General features: G+C 39.5%; 3 protein-coding genes across 3 annotated transcripts; 1 reads left to right on the top strand and 2 right to left on the bottom strand.

Annotated features, from left to right (window-relative positions):
* Positions 1-1,593: 1,593 nt before the first annotated feature.
* On the bottom strand, positions 1,594-2,864 carry L201_000880 (uncharacterized protein; the record flags this gene model as incomplete). The annotated part of the gene is made up of 3 exons (XM_066216675.1): positions 1,594-2,190; positions 2,273-2,485; positions 2,565-2,864. The coding sequence occupies 3 exons, from the start codon at positions 2,862-2,864 to the stop codon at positions 1,594-1,596; spliced, it is 1,110 nt and encodes a 369-aa protein (XP_066072772.1).
* Positions 2,865-5,281: 2,417 nt separating this feature from the next.
* Positions 5,282-7,970, top strand: L201_000879 (uncharacterized protein; the record flags this gene model as incomplete). The annotated part of the gene is made up of 2 exons (XM_066216674.1): positions 5,282-7,779; positions 7,877-7,970. 2 exons carry the CDS (start codon positions 5,282-5,284, stop codon positions 7,968-7,970), a joined length of 2,592 nt encoding a protein of 863 aa, XP_066072771.1.
* Positions 7,971-8,585: 615 nt separating this feature from the next.
* Positions 8,586-15,462, bottom strand: L201_000878 (uncharacterized protein; the record flags this gene model as incomplete). The annotated part of the gene is made up of 16 exons (XM_066216673.1): positions 8,586-8,944; positions 9,044-9,353; positions 9,422-9,517; positions 9,587-9,892; positions 9,963-10,592; positions 10,653-10,795; positions 10,853-11,648; positions 11,710-11,834; positions 11,888-12,262; positions 12,318-12,947; positions 13,005-13,867; positions 13,923-14,511; positions 14,581-14,836; positions 14,904-15,047; positions 15,104-15,252; positions 15,321-15,462. The coding sequence occupies 16 exons, from the start codon at positions 15,460-15,462 to the stop codon at positions 8,586-8,588; spliced, it is 5,913 nt and encodes a 1,970-aa protein (XP_066072770.1).
* Positions 15,463-15,513: the final 51 nt, after the last annotated feature.

Raw genomic sequence — 15,513 nt, 5'->3', positions numbered from 1 at the left:
GTGATTGCATGCGCAAATTCATAAGTCGAAAGAAATCATTATTTTTACCGCATTTTCTTTTTCTCGTCAGGCAAAACAAGTGGTATTTCGTCATTCTGTTCGAATTGAGAAATCGCGTAAAAGACTTATTGTTGAGATTGATTCACGCTATTTAGATCGATATTTGCGTTGTATCCAGCCCAATCCATCATTGTAGTTTCGAACGTAACCTCGTCAAAGAATCGATCATGATCAAAGTTGGACAATTTGGTGTTATTTATTTCATTTTGGATATCCGAAGTTGTATTGTCTGTACTACTGTTGAAAGTGACATCGTCAAAAATAGAATCAATGACTTGATCAGATAGAAAGGTTTGCTGAATATACTGTACACTTACCACGAGGACTTCTCTTCTTCTCTCATCATTTTCATTCTCCTTTTGGTAATTTCACCTGGTTCATATTGAGTATATTCACATTTCCACCGATTCTTAGAACATCTTTCACAAGGATCGTTCCTTTATTAGGAATAAATGGACAGTCAAGAGTTAATCAATCCAAATTCCAGCTGGCCAAAACGTACAGTAAAGTCATATATGCATAAACTTATGTGTCAGGATCATGTGAACATCTTCTTTTTGCAGTTCTACATCGATCACATGGGTTTGGATTTCTAGAAAATGTAGGTTTTAGTGAATATTTCTTGTAAATTGGACCATTAGGCTGTAAATTAGCAGACGTAGATGATGCAGGTGTACTGTTTATTTCACTCATGTTTACTACTGTGATACGAGTATGGTTTTCACCTTATTATACTTCTTGTTCAATTTGGTCGATACAGTACAGTAGAAAGAAAATATCAACTGATCCATTCAGTCAGTATTGCTCGTCACAAACAGACACAAATGATTGACAATTTGGGAGTAGGCTAACAATCGATATGTATCGGTGTTGAAACGGCCTTCTTCGTACGTTATCAGAACCTTCCGTTCATCCCGGACGATACAGTGATTCAAAAGGCATACCTGTATTCAGAGCACTTCATAGAGTGCACACTGCTTTCAATGAGTTTTTCCTCAACTGTCCAAGTGACGTTCCAGCAAAAGCTGTAATCATAATGACTGTATCATATAGGATCATATTAGCATAGATGCCAACTCTGGAACGTACTAATCAGTTTCTGGAGGTGGTAGTATCTTGCATTGTTACTCATAAGGATTTAGTAAAATGTCCTTGAAATGCAAAGGCAATTGATGAAATATTTCGTATAAAACCAACCGGTATTCACATAATAATGCGTTTGGCTATATGAAACAATGTTTTTCGTTATCTCTTCGAATATATTTGAGTTTACTTGATAGATAAAAAACCTTTATCTTTGGTATATATTACACATAATTTATGGCTTTTCTTGGTTGATATGATTTTTCCTAAAGACTTTTGCCTTGATGCTAACGTTATTCCAGTTGATCTATTACTTACTGCTAATCTTACTGTACAATACAACCAGCATCAAGATTATCTTGAATCCCAAAATGTGAATTTTCTATAACTTTTCTTACTACTTATCATTAACCTATATATTTTCATAAAACACCTTACTTTTATGATGAATTAACCTTCTTGGGTACTATAGTCAAGAGATTCTAAAGTAGGATAAACGCCTTGAGATGCAGATAATAATGCTGATATTGATTCATAAGCTGCATTTGCACTTGCAGCTGTATTTTGATCCATCATTGAGTTATCGTGAATTGCTTGTTCTTGATTTCCACTATAGAGTTGATTCTGATGGTCGGTGAAGTTCTGATCATACAATTGATTTTGATCCCGATTTTGATCCTGGTATTGGTCTTGTGTTTCGAATTGTGGTTGATTATGCTGATTTTGAATGTTGTGTGATGGATCAAGGGTGGAGGGTAATGAAAGGTTGATTAATTCAGGATCAATTGGTTGATTATTTACAGTATTCGACTTTGTATTTGCGTTTGATCCTTCATTTGATGTCGGCTGAGTAGGTAGCGCATTTTGCTGAGAGTTTGTCGAAGTAGGTGGAGAAACATGTATAGGTTCATGAGGATTAAAAGGTCTGAAGTTTGGATCATTCGGATCACCTGGTGGTGGGTTTGGCTCAGAAGGCTTTAAGCATGGATAGCGAAAGGATGTCAAACCAACTGGATACATTGGTATGTAAGGTAATATACCCGAAGACTACAGAGCCATTTGAAAGGAATTCAGTTATTTAACCTCTTATACGCATATAGTCGCGTTAATAGACCCTATTGTCACTTACTTTGGCATTCGCAGTCGTTGCAGCAGCAGCTAATTCTTCTATTCCAGCTAAAGATAATCCACTTTCACCCTCAAAATCAGGAAATATCGTATTATGTCCACTTCCACTTGACGGATGACTCGGATCAGTCATGGAAGGGTTAGAAGGATTATATCGTACGGATGCTGCCGATGGTTTTGATCGTTTAGTAGGAGAAGATCTCCTTGCTCGTTTCTATTCGTGATCCTCCATTTAGCACATCATACCATGTCGAGGATAAGTTGAATGGATATGGCGATAAGATTCAACTTACAGTATTTGCAGGACCCCAATACCCATTCAAGTTCTCTTCCTCACCTCTCGAGGGCTCATTCGTCATTTCCGTTACATGTTGGCCTTGTGTAGCAGCTACCGCTGAGCCTGTGGACCTTCTTGTTACCCTAGCACTTGTGGATGAAGAAGCTACAGCGTTATTTCCACCTGCTCGAGTCTTTCGTTTCGTCCCTGCAACCTTCTTTGGACTTCTTACAGTGGATTGGCCTGGAGGTTGATGTATCGGTTGTGGTGGTGCATCTTGTAATGAAGGATCTATAGGTATTTCCGAGGTTGACATTGTATACTCTCAAACCTGTATCCTCTTGCTTGTGCAGATCTTTACTCGTTACCTAACTTGCCAGATTACTAAAGATGAAAGAAGTGAAATGATAAAATGCGGGGAATCAGTGGGGGTGGGGCCGCTCTTCATTGCATTTGTTGCGCGCATCTTTCAGGTTTCTCTGATCTGTCTTCTTTTGATAGACTTCATTACGTAAGACATCAATATGAACATTTGCTGTTTGGCATATTGCCGTTAGTGTGGCACCACGACAACCCCTTTACAAGAGTGAAGCAGTTCAACCGACGTGCCTGCTTTTCTTTTCGCCTTTCACCACAGAAGAGCATTAAAGGTCAAATAAGGTCACGAAACAGCTTTGTCTAAAATATTAATCACCGTTTCTCATATACTGGTAGGATCAATTCAGTTCTCCGTTCTTAGATAATCACAACTAACACGCCGCAGTGTCTCAACTCATGCATACTGACAGAAGTCAGACTAATTGGTTCTCCTACTGACCACTCCTGCTAGCACACGATACGATCTTCATATTACACGAACATTTGATATGAGGGTTGACAGTCAGCGTGAATTGTGAAGGCGCTAACAAGAATTCAATGAATACGTGATGATGACGTCTCAATTCATTCGTTCTAAAATCGTTAGGAGTTAATCTGTAAGAGAAGGGTGTTTTTGGGTGAAAATTGTATCGGAGTACTTAGATCGGCAGGGACCAAAACAAAAAGAGTAAACAACTTCGGATGAATATTCCATCCGATGGAATTTTGATACCAACTGACGTGACTGTTTTTTACAACTATTTCACCGTAGTTGAGTTTGAATCTATTTATATGATTCCGAATCGATCGCAATACAAATTACTCTGTACAGAAATGCGATGTAAACAACATCCCAAACTACTCTAGTTATTCAAGTTCTTCTGTGATTTTGTAGTTACTCCGTTTCCTGTAAAAAGGGTTTCCTTTTCCAACTTTGCTCCAAGGTAATAAAGGGTAATTAGAATTTGAGTTCTTATTCTTTTTCTCTTTCTAATTGTTCTGATACCATGAAAGGTTGAAACCGCACATGAACGTAAACAGTTGTATAATGGGTATAGTACTCACCCTTGACCATTGGAAGGATAAACTTTCTCTGCTTCGATGTTGCATGAGGCATAATTTTTAATACGTAAGATCTTCTATCAAACCAAATCCAGATGCACCATATAGATTGTTCGGAGTAAGAACAAAAAATAAACAAGTGGTCATCATACTTGTACGTGAATGATTTTGACTTTCGGTAGTCAGCAAAAACTGCGAGGTACACACCGACAATATCCAACAATCGAGACAAACCATTACAATCTTGACGCCTTTGTTATTGATAGTGCAATTGCGATTAACAATAATCATCGTTATCTCCTTCCTTCATTCATCCCAATCTACCAAGTCTTCATCATTCTCATCATCCTTGTCATCATCATCATTACTATCAATAACAAGTGTCACTCATTACCAACCACACTCATTTACAGCTTTTCAGCGAATATTCACATTCTTTTACAAAAACCACATCTACCATTTAGCAAACAGAGTTCTGTATAGCTTTTTACGTATTCAAGAAAACAGTTAAATACAAAACTCAACATAAACAATAAATCGATATATATACACCCATTCAGTCATTCTTTATCGGACTGCAGGAAACACACTCTTTATCAATACATAATCTAACACCATCAAATCTCACGACAAACAAATCAACACGCTCCACTGTTTCACCTTTATTTCCATTAGTCATTGGAATATCATAGAAAAGAGAAATTGCAATTCCGCCCATTTTAAGAATCAACTTTCTTGTTTCACCTTTTACCTTCAAGCTGGATAGAGATTTGAATCGATTCCTTCGACAGCAGTAAATAATATCCTAATAGCCCATAACTATCATTCCGTTTCAACTGGACTAGACTTGTAGCCATTCTTTATAAACGCAAAAGCAATTGGTGGTTAAATAATATCTGGTTTGTTTAGATCATTCCTTCACATCAAACAAGATCAAGCGAGACCTGACCTTGCAGACAGAAAATCATAGCTGGATATATACATAATTAGAAGGCTGGGTCTTCAATATACCTTCTACTCCAGCCCTTCTCTCGCCGCTTTCGCTCTTCTTTCAAATCACACCTACATTCTGAACATCAGTTTAGGCAACAAGGAAGGATTATCTATCTCATCATATCCTGGTATCCGTGCGTGGTGAGTAACTTTTCTCATTCTTCTTCTTCTTTGGTCCATGTAACGTGCACACACACATCAAAGTCCCTGATCTTTACTCTCTTGCCGTTTCATCTCGATCTGCCAAGTAACGCACTGACAATTCTGTTCAATCCTTCACCTTCATCCACCATCATTCAAAATGTACACAGATCTAAAATCATGTCATCTCCTATTGCACCTCCATCTTTCGGAGAGATTTTCGATACTGTACAAGGTACACCACAAATATTATCTTCACCTGTTCAATCAGCTTTCCCACATTTCGATCCTACTTCACCTTTCAATACGATAAGGAAAACTCCAAATGATCGTGGATTACGAAGGATGCGTACAGAGGGTTTCCTCATTTCACCTATGACATCTTCAATACATGCTCATTCCAATATACATTCTCTTCAATCTGGTAATTCTTTCAATATTCCAGATAGATCAAGAACCAGAACACCTACACTTGGATTTAGACCTGTTTCAGTAGCTGCAACACCAGTAAGAATAGCTAATACTAGCTCGACACATAATTGGGATGGAATGGATTTTACTGGACTTAATCAAGATGGTATGGATTTATCAGCTTTTGAAGATTCAATTCCCTTTGCATCACCTTCCAAAAGACCTAAAACAGAAAATGTAGTTACTACACCTATAATGGTTTCTATGCCTGATCCTACTCCGGTTCAATCTCCTACAGTTCCCAGAAGTGCGAAGAAAACTCGAACACTATCTGGATTAGGTACACCTTCTGGTCCACAACGAACGACAAAGAGGATAAGGCAGGCTACATACGATGCTAATACTATGCCTATGTCACCCTCTGCATCACGTAGAAGAGTTACCGCCGAACCTTCAACATCTCTAACTACAAGCGTTCCATTATCCAGAGCTGTGTCTTCCTCATCATTATATTTAGGACCGCTTCAGCATTACCAACAGGACAGAAATGTGTCCGCCTCTTCAGCTATGACAGCTTCGACTTCTTTCGAGATCATGTCTCCTAGTTTACAAGCATTCCCAGAAGTGTTCCCTCCAGTACCTACTTCAACAAGTTTACCCGAACTAATGCCTTCACGATCTCAATTACCTAGTCCAACTTTACCTGGTGGCGGTTCACCAATTTGCACACCACAACAACCCGCTGGATTATTTTACACTTCTCCAGAACAAGATCAAGGTGCTTTTGGCTCCGGACCAAGCGAGGTTCAAGGTGATATGACTTTGATGTCACAAGTCACTTCAGTTATGCCACCTTCTACTTCCATGATGTCAGTCGCATCTTTCCCAAGTAATCAAGGATATAGACAAAATACCTTAACCACTATTGTCGAAACTCCTTTAATGGCTCAGGAAGGTATGTCTTATAGCATTAGTGCTCCTTCGTCTGCACAATTACCTTCTCAACCTATTTTACCTCCTCAACCTCAATTTCAACATATGGAATATCCCTCAGTTCCAGGTATGTCGTTGAATTACCAACCTGGATTACCGACTGCAACTCAACCAATGGATATTCAAGCATGGTCAGCACAAACATATTCGTCTCAACCACCCCAAATTTTCAATTTCCAATCTGGACCACCACCTGCTCCAGGTCATCCAGGTCCAAGTATGCCACATCCACCTCAAAGACACGCTTCAACTTCTTATCTTCATTACCAAATGCGTTCAAACGAAATTCCAGTATTCCCATCTGCGCCTCGATCAGTTTCTGCTCCCTTTATACATACAATGGCGAACGTTCCACCACCTCCACCTGTCCCAGTCCCAATGTCACATTCTTTGTCACATGGTGGTCTTTTTGGTCCTTTAGCTGTAGCCGGTCCCAGTGAACCTCTGATGGAGGATGCCCAACAAGGTTGGAATAACTCCAACTCTAATGATGTAAGTCCAGAAACACCAAGAAAAAGACAGCAGTATCCTCCGATTGGTAAACGATTAAAACCTGGACCTAAACCAAAACCCAAAACACCAAAGAAAAGTAAGGGAAGTAATTCGTCTCCAGACGAAGGATCAAATACTATGAATCCATCTTTATTAGTTGGACCTGGACCTATTGTTGAATCAAAACCCAAAATCGAAGAACAATATCACGAGCAACAGCAACTTCAACCGTTAATTCCAATCTCGAGAGAACCTTCACCTAAACCAACCTTGGTATTTGGTCCAGATTTATCATCACAGTTATCTTTGATGCAAAGGACATTATCTGGTACTGAGTTAGGATCAAATCCAAATTTAGTTAATTTACCTCTAATGCAATTACCTGGACAACCACAGTTGGTTATTCAACCACCTAGAACATCATCGTTATCTGGACCTTCTACTTCTTCTTCTTCTGGTTGTAATGGAAATGCTGCTTCTTCATCGCAAGAAAATGGACCTGCAGGATTACCTAGAGCGTTTTTAGAAAAGCTGTACACAACATTTTTAACTTTAGATGGATCTGTTACTGGACAACCTGTAAAAAGATTTAAATGTTTAATTGAAGGTTGTGAAAGACATTTTCCCAGAAAATCCGCTATACATTCACATATTCAAACTCATTTAGAAGATAAACCTTATGTTTGTAATACAGATGATTGTCATGCTGCTTTTGTAAGACAACATGATTTAAGAAGGCATATGAGAATTCATTCAGGTACAAAACCTTTCCCTTGTCCTTGGTAAGTTTTTTTTTCATTCTATGAAGATAAGAATCCCAAATGAGATCTTTGAGCTAATATCATTTTCGTTTTTCTTTTTTTTTCTTTCATCCTTTAGTGGAAAAGGTTTTGCCAGAGGTGATGCTTTGATGAGACATCGTCAGAGAGGTATATGTAGTGGTTCATTAGTACCAAGAAGGGATGAACTGTAAACTTTCTTCGTGAAAATAGAAGTAATCTTATCGACTCATCTCACCATCTTATCTGCCTCCCTCTCATATTGATATACTCTGGACTTGCTTTAACGACATTTAACGACGCTTACTATATACTGGACTTTTGGATTGATACAAATTTGTTTTGCTGTTTTTGGTGATTTTATATAACCTATGTTTGTTGCTATCATCTTTGTTTTATCAATCTTATATTCTAATTTGGGACAATTTTCATATTTTATCTTACAGCTTCTGTAGAACGGACATTATCACGCATTTTGATTTAATACACAATATGACATATCCATCTACCTATATTAAACTGCATTTTATCGATATCCTCCTTCGTAGATAATGCTATGCACATCACCATTAGTGACACCGACGAATTACTATGCGAGCACGCGAACCGAAGCGCTACAAGCGTACTGTCAATCAAAGTGCACCATATGATTATGTTGATAACCAATATACACATAAATGTTCGGCATACTGCAGGTGTATGCATTCTTATTTTGTCATTATATGACTTGCTTATATGCCATGGCTATTTAGCATTATATGTAAAGTAACACGAAACACATCGACGTGTAATATCTTAATACTCTATCCTTATTGCTCCCAGTCAATCGGCCTTTGTTGTTTCTTAACCCATTCAGATAATTCTGTACCTGCTTCTCCAATCTCCACTTTCCATCTGATTTCATCAATACTTTCCTTCAGGTTTGTTGCCAGATTTATATATGGAATCGAAATGGTGTTGGGCAAATTTAGACCGGTATGGAATAAATATGATATGATCCTCTCTTTCAAATTATTGTTTGAATCGTGGTCTAATAACTTGGTCAATCTACTTGAATGCGATTGTTCAGTTAATGGCGATAAGAATTTGTTGACAATTTGATTTTTAGGTATGAATGATATTCTATATAGAATTCTTAATAGATATTCTAATTTTTCGACATCCATGTCTAAGAAGAAAAGCGTCGATTATATATATTAGTGCTTGTCTTTACAAGTCTTTTGTATGTTACACAAACGGTAAAATGGTTAACGGCATGAGGACTTACCATCTTCAAGAACCCTTTGGAAGAAAATATCTAAATGAGCTAACCAATTGCCAATTTGTTTATCTTCAATTTTAATTCTTTCGATTTCGTTAGGTATCATGTTCATACATATCTTTTCAATTAAATATAGTATCATTAATGTTTCTTCTTTTTCCCATGTTTGTGGTTTATTACCTGATCCCAGTTTTTGATTTGCATTTTTTTGTCTTCTCGTAATATCAACCCATTGATTTGATAACCATAAAATCAAAGAATCTCTTAATACTAATGATCTTGCTGCTGTAGGTAATGATATCATACTTTCCATAGACTGTACAGAATGAACCGGATTAGTCAGACGTGTCTTTTTCATCGTGATTTGGGAAGAAGACTGCTTACTTGTAAGACGGTACGACGGAACATAGGATCCAGAGAAGAGCTGAACAAAGTAGCAAGTAGCGACCAAACCTTTCGTCGTCTTATGACACGCCAATCCTAGAATATAGGCATATTAGTTAGTTATTAACGGTCACATCGTCAATCGATTTGGTCTGATCAACTTACAGCTTCACTTCTGACCCCTTCTTTCAAGAATCTTATCATCCAGCCTCGTTCCCTCTTCCATCCATCACCTGAAGCATATAGCATTCCATACAACATTGGCGTATCTGCGGGATCAAAGACAGGTCTTTGAAGTAAGAATCTTGATGTAAGAGGATAAAGGAAATGTGAGGGATTCGCAAGTGATCTTAAAGCATGCGCGAAAAACAGAGTTGTAAGTACTGGTAGACGAGTTGTAGGAGTTTCAATGGTATGTCGAAGTAATCGAAGGGTATACAGAAGTTGATTTCTTTCATAGAATGGTTTTTTCTATAGTAGAGCGAATTGGAATTAGCATACTCGATTTAAACACTTTCATATATCTCGTAAAGCTGCTCACCAATACCAAGCTATAGACTTTCGCCAAAGCATAACCTGCTACAGCTCTTACATCTCTATCCCTCGATGATAAGCTACATATCGTTAACCCTAAAACGTTACTTCTAAGGATTTCAACCCAATCTAAACCAGTTATCGTCCCTTCCGACATAGTATAGGTCAGTAGACTCATGACAAATACAGGATCATAGGATGACTCGCCCACTTCTGGTTGTTGATCAGCCTTACCAGAACCTTTCGATGTTCTTCTCAAGGGATAAGCTTGACAGGTAGCAAAGACTTTTTGAGAATCCAATGAAGTTAAAGCATCGAATGACCTATTGCCCGAACCAACAATACCATTTGATGACCAGTATTTTAATATGCTTGAAACTGATAGTTTTCGGTAATTTTCAAATAGTTGGAACATGTTAAGAATCAATCGATCAGATTCTGACAAAGTTCCTCTGTAAAGGAGAACAAGAGGTTCAATGAAGTTAGGTTGACATGAGACATATGTTGAAGCTGAGAAAAGAGCATGAAGAAGTCGAATATAATTTAGTCGGACCGAAGCGGGACAAGCAGAATCTACACATCGATTGTAGGCCGAACTGGCAAGAAGAGCTTGGAGTTGTTGACGTATGAAGGAAGCCTATTTGAATATCCGCGATCAGTTCTGGCCAGAGAGGTTCCATGACTCTGATAGACTAACCTTCATTTCTACTCGTCTAGCAAGAGTATACGCCAATCTGACCGACTCTTCCACTGCAAGTCGATCTTGAATTATGGCCATTATAACTGGTTCTGAAAGCTGCGCGTTTAATTTCACATCTTCGGTGGTATCTATCGCATATCCTGTTCCAATTATCAGTTGCAGCAATAATGTTGTACTCAATGGGGAGAATCACTCACTTAGGTGTACTAAGGTAGCCTCTTCGTCTTGTGTTAAATCCCCTATTTTTGAGCAAATTCTGACAGCATATTGTAGTCCTAAGTCTAGTAGATGGTTTACTGCTGATTGGTGAGCTTCAATACCTTGTTCTGCAAGTTTTATAGTCAATCTAGCAAAAGAATGATTGTAGTCGACCAACTTTAAGTTATTGATTGCTGCCAGAATTTTCTCCTCGCCTTGACTAAAGAGCTTCTGTATAATAGAAATAGCTGATTCCACTTGGTTGGTGGGTGATTTGGGTGATAATAATACTGAGACAGCGAGCTTCGTCACATCTAGGTCCATATCAGCAGGGAGATCTAATAAGACTTCTAACGTCGGGATAATTCTGTGATCATCGAGTTCGGCCGTGTCTTTCGACAATACTGAAAGTACCGATTTCGCAGCTTCCTTAGAGCTGGTACTTAATAGAGCGATTAATTCGTATGCGGCATCACTTCTGACAACGAGCAATTCTCGAACAGTTCCCTTCTTGATTGATATACCTGTTAAGGACGTTTTTCTCTCGCGATCGACAGCCGCAGTTTGCGCTGAGAGCAAGACAGCTGATGTAGATTGGAGTTTTATAAGATCTTTGAGATGGCTCATCGCATAAGCAGGGTCTTTGGTGGCTACAACAATTGCTGAGATAGTATCAGAGATTGTATCATTGATAATTGTGCTGATGATATCAGATCGTTTGATGATAGTTTTGAGAGCTTTTGAAGCTGGTTCAGGTTGCAGGAAACGATTCCATGGATTGATAAGTAAGAGGTTCTGGTTAAATTGTTGATTTTGTCACTTCAAGCTCGTACATATCATAGGCGGGATAACTTACGTGCTCGATCTTATCACCTTTCTTATCTGCTTTGAGAGCTTCCACAAGGTCTGAGACGTATGCTTCACCTAAAACAGCATCTACAGGTACTGATTCTCGTAGGCGAGAAGATAAGTCGTGGAGTTCTATATACCTGATGTTAGCATGCGTCAAAGCGGTTTGCCATATGCTGACTCACCATTGCGGAATTTATTGCCTTTATCACTTAGAAACAGCTTTTTGACATAATCATTCTCGAAAATGGCCAGTTTCAATTGGGATCTGTACTGATCTTGCTTGAGCCCAGTCAGACAGCTATCAAGTAATTTCAATGCACCAGATTTAGACTGAACTGCCGACAGGATCCCCTTCTTAGAAGGTAAGAGCTGAAGGATGAAATTGGCTCTACGTATAATAGTAGCATCATAGGCATGAGCGATGAAAGTGGTATTCAGTTGTACAGGCGTATCCGATTCCGCCCATTGTTCAGCTGTAGTGGTAAGGCAAGTCTGTTCGAATGATCGTGCTGACCAATCCGCTTCTTCCCTTAATCGATGAGCTTCTGGATCGATATCTACACACAGAAATAAGCAGGGTTTCATGCACTTGCGCGATCGAAAGGAACGTACCTTTGGTTTTCCTGGTGACATTTCCACCTTGTACAAGATTCAAGTCATCCTTCATACCTTGAACTACGTCTTGAAGACCAGTTCTAGCTTGCCCAGCTTCTTTAGCTTTTGTAAGCATTTCGTCGAATTTGTTGGTGATAGCAAGTAAAAACTTCAAGTCTTTCTGCTTGCCCACTAAACCTAGAAGGATTCTTCGCATATAAACTAAGACGACTCCGGCGGCTTCAGTACTGATTAATTGTCCCATAATCTTGGCGTTGAGTTGTTCTAAGATGGTCATCATTACTGGAGTAATCATTTCTGCTGGTCGAGAATAATCGAAAAATTCGGGTACAAGAGCAAAAGAATCTTCGATATATCGATAAGGGGTTTTGCTCGTTCTTCTAAAACAGTCATCGAGGAAGGAAAGTAAATGAATTTGCTGTGCTAGAAGCATTGGTCCAGATACGTTATCGGATGCGCGAGGAAGGGCTTCTAGCCATATTGAAAGTTCAGAAGGATCATGTTCAAATAATAAAGTTGGGATTAGTAGGTGTTCCAACAGAGACACTGTCTTTGCTCTTGTGACCGCTTGTCGAGTGGACAGGTTCAGAAGTAATATGTGATATAAATAGGTGTACTGTGATCCAGCTACGATGGAAGTTCTTAGTAAGAATTAGAAGGAATTTTCTTATATACTGTGCTCACCAGCCTTATTCATCCAGTTCCAATCCCTAACTTCACCAAGTAACTGAAGGACGTGCAGTTGACTCAAAGCTTCAAAGCCTTCTACATCACCTCTTGCTTGACCGAAACCACCTCCCATGCCAGCGGTACCCATGGTACCCACACTCGCTACTGATCCAGAATCACTAATTACACTTCCTTCTCTAGCTTCTCTTCTGGCTCTTCTTTCAGCACTGGCACTAGACGCTGAAACGAGTAATCTTCCTGCATCAAACTTCATTTCTGCAGCTATAGATGGCATGGTCTTATTGCATAAACCGAATATTCGTAGAGCTATCTCAGTTAACATAGCTGATTTTGAGGTAAGAGCGATTTCAGCTTCAGTTTCCGGTTCAGCTGGTGCCATAGTTGCTGCTTTCTGAGCAAAAGCGATTATAACACTCAATTCTGGAATTCTTCTTCTGGCTTCCATCTCTAGTTCTCGACGAGCTTTAATCCAAGGATTTTCTCGAGATGTTGATGGTTCATCATCAACTTCTTTTTCGATTTTTAGGAAGAGTTCTTGAACTACTGATAATTTTTGCAGACCTCGAGCTAAGGTGATGGCAGTAACATGCTGTACCAGGCCATCGGTATGCTGAAGACCTTTCATGATATGACTCTTTGTTAATGGCGAAGGGAGAATTGATTCGATAACAACTGTAATAGCTGGAGGTCGAGAACGGTATGGTGCTGACGAAGAATCTGCGCCAGCTGGTACAGGCTGACGGAAAGTGGAGATTGACGGTGGCGACAATGAGATGATGCGGCCAATGTATGCCATAGTAGCCACCCATCGTGCGTTCAGACGAGGATCTACTGCTAAAGCAGAGTGGGCCCAATAGCTGCAGCACGAAATTTAGCTAACCATTTTACAGTAAAAGGACAATAAGCACTTACCCTGATATCAACTCCGGGCACGCTTCGAATACTTTAGCCATCCAGTCTCCGACAACACCATCATCATCAACAGCCTTGTGTCCAACCTTTCTGACAACATTGCCAAGAATTCTATTATGTAAACCCTTTCTCCAGTTGTCATTTCTATCATCTCCCACACCGCCATTTGCAGCTTGATTCTCTTCTTCCTGCCCAGCACCTGATGACTCGTCAACCACACGTCGAGGATACCATCCTTCATCCGTGAAGCATATACCTTGTCCGGGAACCGTAGTGATTCCCTCTAAGAAAGCTTTTACAATATCTGAAATGGTTTTATTAGTAGTAGCTTCTAAATCTTGACGAGCTAATAATTGCCATAAATGTTCCAAAGATTTTTCGTGAAATAAGACCAATGACGTTTTACGGTTGAGACCTGGAGAAGGACCTGATATGGCGTTCCATAATGCTGTGAGAACTCGGTATACAGTAATAGGTGGATCAGAAGCGAGACCAGAATATAAAGGTGGAAGGATCGATCTAGCATGAGCTTGGAAGGCAGAAGTGGACAACAAAGGCAATATGGCACGTAGAATGAGATGACGAATATCTTATTTGAAAAAAAACCTCTGGTTAGTAACGTGTGATCACCAGATGGAGCTCGTATCAGTCAACATACCTGGTTTATCTAAGGGATCGTTCTCTCCATATCCAACCATCCCCTCCTTATTTCTCCTTCTCATACCCATTTGTTTCCCTAAACCTCTTACACTTCCGCCTTCTACCAATACTGACCATACTTTCAAGCCTAATCTACCTGAAGATGATGATCCAAGAGATGTTGATGAAGGTGGATCTACAGCAATTGCTGCAGCAGTTAAGAGATAACCGTGATACACATCATCTCGTCTTCCAGATTGACATAGTCTATTGAGCTAATTGGTTCAGCAGATATCAGTCTGCAAGCTCTATTACTAATTCTGAAAACTCTCGAGTACCTACGTATTCATTGTATAGCTCAGAAGGAGAGACCAACTTATTCACAAGACCAACTACTGAAGACCTGAAGAATGGTATGGGTGTTAAGATGTTGATGATTTCGGATAATAGCTCGACGGCAGCTTGAGCTTGAACCTCTGTCTTGGTCTAGCGTCATCCACCCAATATTAGCTACCTCCCAATTGACTAGTGCATTTACTCACTTGGTCACCAATCTGCCATGCTCTAAATATCTCGTCACAAGTAGGTGATACATCCAAATAGTGTTGAAGGATGACTACAGTAGGATTGTTGATAGCAAGAGGAAGGGATGAGTTAGGAGTTACTATCTGCTGTCGGAAAGAGACGAATGCTATGTCCCACACGGTGAATCACGATCAGCCTCGTCTTCTCACTATGTACGGAATATGCCAAACACACCTTGAGGAGAAGCTGTATCTAAAGCATCTTTGACAGCTTTTCCAGAAGCAAAAGCTTTAGTTCCTGCTTTTGGTCTGGTTATTATAGGAGCAGTCGGCTCGGTTTGACCTGGAAGATCTCTCTTCCTTTTCAGTCCCATCATTGATTGATATTGCTTGGATGGCCGACCTGAGGAATTGTGCGATTTTGATAA

This window comes from Kwoniella dendrophila, chromosome 1, assembly GCF_036810415.1.
Source record: "Kwoniella dendrophila CBS 6074 chromosome 1, complete sequence".
Classification (NCBI taxonomy): Eukaryota; Fungi; Basidiomycota; class Tremellomycetes; order Tremellales; family Cryptococcaceae; genus Kwoniella; species Kwoniella dendrophila.
This window is presented reverse-complemented; position numbering and strand designations above follow the sequence as displayed.